The sequence below is a fragment of the Acytostelium subglobosum genome, assembly GCF_000787575.1.
Source record: "Acytostelium subglobosum LB1 DNA, scaffold: scaffold15, whole genome shotgun sequence".
In the NCBI taxonomy this organism is placed as follows: domain Eukaryota; phylum Evosea; class Eumycetozoa; order Acytosteliales; family Acytosteliaceae; genus Acytostelium; species Acytostelium subglobosum.
Window position 1 is genome coordinate 174,689 of NW_012236518.1, and position 6,000 is coordinate 180,688.

At 47.1% G+C, this 6,000-nt stretch overlaps 2 protein-coding genes across 2 annotated transcripts; one reads left to right on the top strand and one right to left on the bottom strand.

The window, feature by feature from the left end:
• Positions 1 to 1,980: 1,980 nt before the first annotated feature.
• On the top strand, positions 1,981 to 4,599 carry SAMD00019534_074340 (hypothetical protein; the record flags this gene model as incomplete). Its single annotated transcript, XM_012897131.1, has 7 exons — positions 1,981 to 2,506; positions 2,594 to 2,930; positions 3,021 to 3,741; positions 3,846 to 4,177; positions 4,255 to 4,360; positions 4,428 to 4,515; positions 4,577 to 4,599. 7 exons carry the CDS (start codon positions 1,981 to 1,983, stop codon positions 4,597 to 4,599), a joined length of 2,133 nt encoding a protein of 710 aa, XP_012752585.1.
• Positions 4,600 to 5,447: 848 nt separating this feature from the next.
• On the bottom strand, positions 5,448 to 5,759 carry SAMD00019534_074350 (hypothetical protein; the record flags this gene model as incomplete). Its single annotated transcript, XM_012897132.1, has 1 exon — positions 5,448 to 5,759. One exon carries the CDS (start codon positions 5,757 to 5,759, stop codon positions 5,448 to 5,450), a length of 312 nt encoding a protein of 103 aa, XP_012752586.1.
• Between the last annotated feature and the right edge of the window lie 241 nt (positions 5,760 to 6,000).

Below are 6,000 nucleotides of genomic sequence, written 5' to 3' on the forward strand. Positions count from 1 at the left end.
GCAGTCAACACCATCACAACAACAACCTGCCTCGAACAATGCTGCACCTTCGACTCCTCCAAAGCAGAGACCACAGCAAGCCTCACAACAATCTCCATCCCCTGCTCAAGCTCAGCCATCACAACCATCATCACAACAGCCTTCATCTCAACCAAGGCAACCTTCGCCACAAGCATCACAGAATGCCGTGGCACCAGTACAACCACCTTCACAGCCCTCACAACCATCATCTCAATCTTCACCATCCCTGCCACCATCGCAATCATCATCATCGGACTCATCAATGTCCTCTCCCTCACGACCATCATCCCAGTTGACTGCAGCATTACAGGCATCACCATCCAAGTCACAAACAATCATCGTCGCACCAAAGTCTGGCTCATCATCACAAAGATCACCAAAGTCTGCAGCATCACCTCCAGCGCCCGCCGCACAAGCATCAATACCATGCCACCAACCCAATCAAGAGCCAATATCATTGCGCAACTCAGAATCCATCAACCTGTCCGTTCAGGCCTCAGCCTCGCACCAAGCCATCGATGTGCAATCATCTGTACCAACGTCAATGTCACAAGCCAACAATCAACCATCGTATCACAGCCAACAACCACAGTCATCCATCGATTCACAAGAGAGCTCGATAGCTCCCTACCAACTACCATCATCCCAACGCAAGCCAGTCATCCTGGGCACTGGCCTCACCAGTCTCATGCAGCTGCACGTCCTCACATTGACCACATCACTTGGTGGCCAATACGTCACAGCCTTCTCTGATCGCGTAACCCATATCGTCTGCAACACCGAGAACGATCAGAACATCTCCAAGCGAACGATAAAATATCAACTTGGCGTGGCTAAAGGTATATGGATGGTCTCATTTGAATGTAAGTACAATACACTCGCTCAATCATACTTTTGGAATCATTCCACTAACTTACATCAATCAATGACACAGGGATTCTTGATTCACTCAATGACAATAGATGGGTTGAGGAGGAACCTTATGAGATTGCCGGAGACAATGAGCAACTTGGTTCGCCACAAAAGTCAAGACAACAGATGATGTTTGGAAGTGATAGGTTGTTCTATGGATATTCATTCTACTTGGTGGGCGAATTCCCATCGCCTACCAAACAAGAGGTTGAATCAATACTTAGACAAGCTGGCGGTATAATCTTGGATGCAGTGCCACCCAATCCACAGAATTCCAAAGAGTTACTACATTCCAAATGTGTTGTACTGTGTCATCCATCATCTGTACAGACACAGCGACAAGCGGTAAAGATCTACCTCGATACCAAACACCATCCAATCAGCTACAAATGGATGTTTGACAGTCTTAGCCATTACGAGATCCTTCCACGCGAGAAGTACATCGTCTGCTTCGATCAAAATGGTGTCTCAATGCAGGGTTCCAAACTCCTGGAGCATCTGGCCACTCAGCAATCAGCTGCCTTCTAAATAAATCATTGTCCATACAACAGCAACACGTGGTTGATCGTCTCGAACTTCGAATGATGATGTCGTATTTTTTTGGTAGAAATGGATGACAGTTGCCCCAACGGTTGAATATGGGTGACATTCAAATTTTTGAAATAGTTTGATGATCACACATCACATCTGTTCATACCTCTCTCTAACTCACACTCACACATCATCCTCCACAGGCTACGCAACAACCAGCAACAGCAACAGCAACAGCAATATCAACTTCAACATCAACGGCAACAGCAATAGCAATAGCAATAGCAATCGCAGTAGCAGTAGCAGTAGTAATCGCAAGTTGTTGACACAGGTCACAAGACAAAGACATCAATCAAGTCAAAAAGACAACTATCGATAAAGTAAACTCAACTCAACAACTCACTCACTTGTCTGTTACCGCGCGCAAATCAAACATATATATTTAATTATAACAAACAATCATTCAAACATATAATTAATAATAATAATAATTGATTATCATTAAGATATAATATAATGTCACTACATCAGAGTGCCGAAGCTGGCAACAAGAATGAAGTTGCAAGATTGATTGGAGAGGGCGCCGACGTTAATATACCAGATCAGTCGAATAGGTCACCGTTGCATTATGCAGCGATCGGTGGTTATACAGAGATTGTGGCATTGCTGCTGGCCAAGAACGCCACGGTCAACTGCCAGACGAACCGCGGCGCCACACCACTGCACTACGCCAGCAGGAGTGGCAGGATCGAGTGCGTGGCGCTGCTCCTGGACAATGGCGCCGACATCAACTGTCGCGACAACTCCAACGCCACGCCACTGCACGCCGCCATCACCTGTAAAGAGAACAAGACTGCCCTGGCACTGATCAACAACTACAACGCCGATGTCAACGTGCAGAACAAGGATGGCAGCACGCCCCTACATCTAGCAGCCTCCCAAGGCTTCCGCGACGTCATCACCTGTCTCATCGAGAAGGGTGCCAAGATCGATGCTCGCGACAACAAAGGTGACACTGCATTCTCTACCATCCCCTTAGTTGGTAAGTTATCACACAGTCACATGACCAGCAATCAATCAATCACATTCGCTCACTCTTTCAATCAATCAATCAATCAAATCACAACAGAGCCAAGCAAAGAGACATCAGACGTATCTGTTGGCAAGACTATTAGTGGGGACATTGGATCATTGATGCCAACATCAACATCATCAGAGACAACCAGTGGTGGTCAACAACAGAATGGTGACACGACGATGGGCGAGGCCGATGAGGACAACACACCAACCGCCAGTCTATACTCTGACATCACTCTGTTGGTGGAGGGCGGACGCAAGCTTCAGGCCCACAAGTGTATCCTCGCCGCACGTAGCGCCCACTTTAGAAAGCTGCTAAAGAAGCACACTGGACAGGAGCTAGAGATCAAGGATACCTCATATGAGCTACTTCAATCAATCATCGAATGGTATGTTGGTCTCTTACCCTCGACCCTTACCCCTACCCTTACCCTCGCCCTTGCCCTAACCCTCGCCCTCGCCCTCGCAACAACAAACAGGATATATAAAGACTCTGTCACTGCAATGAAGCAATCAGACTATGTAGACTTGACATTCTGCATGCAACTGTTGGCCGCCGCTGAGAGATACTCGATCAAACCTTTGGTACAACAGTGCGAGCAGTTTTTGATTGGCAATCTGTCGACTACGTCGGTCGGCTCGGTGTGGACTGAGCTCAAGAAGTCGTCGAGCATCCGTAGTCAGTGCCCCCAGCTGACCAAGCACTGCGCACACCTCCTGTGCAAGAGCTGGAACGTGTTGGGCGTCACCAAGTCAGTCAACGATATGACCAAGCAAGAGATCCTCGAGATGGTCAGCCTGCTCAACATCCAGCTCGCCGAACAGGCCGCCGCAGAGAGCGCCGCCAACCAACAGCCAGCCGCCGCCGCTGCCGCCGCCGCACCCGTCGCAGCCGCCCAGACCCCCTCCTCCAAGACCAAGTCGGCCAGCACAAGGAGTCGCGCGTCGACCACTGCCACGCCCCCTCCCAAGGCCTCCTCCACGCCCCAGTCCAATCGATCGGCCACCAAGGCGCCACCATCACCGCCAACCAGCGACAAGATGGACCAGAAGAACTTGGAGATCTGTAAAAACATCACTCAACAGATACACAAGAAGAAGGCGGCAGAGATCTTCCACTTCCCCGTCGACCCAGTTGCCTACAACATCCCCAACTACTTTGACATTATCAAACATCCAATGGATCTCAGCACAGTCCAGGTAAGTAGTACATGTGATGTGGATGACCATCAATCAGTTCAGTGCACTCACTCACTCACTCACTCAATCAATCAATCAATCAATCAATCAATCAATCAATCCAGAAAAATCTAAACAACAATCATTACAAGACTATTAAGGAATACGCTGCTGATATGAGATTGATGTTTGATAACGCCATGTTGTTCAATGCAGAGCAGTCACCAGTGTGGAAGTACTCTAAACAGCTGATGTCCACATTTAACAAGTTGTTTGTGGAAACATTCACGTTTGAGACCATCCCACCACCCAAGGTCATAGTCCAGGAGCCTTTGCCTGCCCCGACAGTCGAGGCAGAGAAGAAGAGGAAATCGACGATGGAGCCATCCAAGGCTGAGACTGCCACACCAACCAAGACAGTAGAGGCATCCACCAAGTCGGAGACTCCTGCCACCAAGTAAGTAACCTCCACTTTCCCTCACACATAGAATATACGCTCAACCAAATCATTCATTCGTTCAATCAATCAATCAGGAAATACACCGATGAGGACAGGAAGTCATTGATGGAGAAGATCAACCAGCTGCCAGAGACTCAATTGCAGACTATTTTGGAAATCATTGATCCAAAGGCCATTAAGGTATGTTGTGTTTGATTGATCATCAACATCAGTTCAGTGCACTCACTCACTCAATCAATCAAAATAGACCAATGATGAGGGCGCTGAGATCGATATGTATGAAGTTGGTGATGCCAATCTTGCCCAACTCGAGGAGTTTATCAATATGTGCATGAGTATGTCTATTGGTCATTGAGCAATCATTCACACACTTCCAAACTAACCACCGTGGAACAGAGAAACAAAAGACAGAGCAATAGACATACAATCCAGTTGTTGCCAACATACTTCCATTCCGTCCTTTCCCCTCCCTTCCCTTCCCTCCTATCTCCAATACCAAATGGTAATGGTTGTGTTGGGTACAAACATTGAAATAAAGTTATTCACCATGATGTGGACAGCTGTTAACTTGGTGGGCCTATGATCATTTATTGATGCATCGCAGTTAGTTTGAAGCATTAGTCTCTACTGGTGTGCTGATTCAGCGATGAGAACTGGTGTGGAAAAGAATTCAAACGCTTGACTGGTCTGGCCATCGATCGTCAATGACAGGGAGGTGAAGGCGATTCCTCCACCAGGAGGATAGCAAGTCATGATGTTTTTATTGATTGAGACAATATTGGTGCATTGGACATTGCCAGGGAATAGTTGGATACTGTAGGCAAGAGAGTGCTCATCAGACTACCTTCAATGTTGATCATTTCCCATCCAAGTGGGCTGGGTGAGACAGATGTGACCATAGGTATGAACTTGATAGCCGGCTACTTCTGTTGACTAGTGAGGGCTATCGGAGTAGAAGTTGGACCTGTCGGTCGGCAGCGGGGAGGATTTTTTTTTTTTGACTAGAGTGGAAGTTTATTATTATTGCAAATAAATTGGCGTCTTTGAAGAGGCGGGATAATATATATAAGTTAGTCGATTTTGAATTTTCTTGATTTTTTTCTTTTCTACTGTAGGCCTCTGAAATTTTTTATTTTTTATTTTTTTTTTTGACTAGAGTGGAAGTTTATTATTATTGCAAATAAATTGGCGTCATTGAAGAGGCGGGATAATACATATAAGTTAGTCGATTTTGAATTTTCTTGATTTTTTTTCTTTCTTTTCTTTTCTACTGTAGGCCTCTGAATTCGGCCACCAAGTATTTGTTGATAGTTGGCGGCAGAGGCGGAAGACGGATGTCGCTGTTGCGAGTGCTGAGGTGCCACTTGGTAGTGAACTCGGCCATCTCATTCTTGATGTTGACTGGTCGTCCGGCCAGGATGTGACTCGTTAGCGTGGACATGAGGGAACGCCACTCCTGGCGGAGGAGGGACTTGAAGGATGTGATGCACACCAAGCTGAGCTTGGCCAACGGGGCCTCCTTGTTGCCAAAGAGGTGGTTGGCGATGTAGTGCCAGAGGTAGTTGACGATGATTGCCATGAGGTGGATGAATGGAAGGTTGGGGCGACGAGACTTCGTGGAGATGTCCAGTGCTTTGATGTTCCATTCTCTGACGTTGAAAACAGAGCAATACTTCACCAAGTCTAAAACTGGGCGCATGGCTTCTTGGGTCGCCACTTTGCTGCAGTCAAAGAAGAAGTGATTGTAGGTTGGTCTGTGCAGAGTTGCCACAGCGAGTGCAGTCAGCGTCTGCTCTCCTATGATTTATCGGGGAGTATGG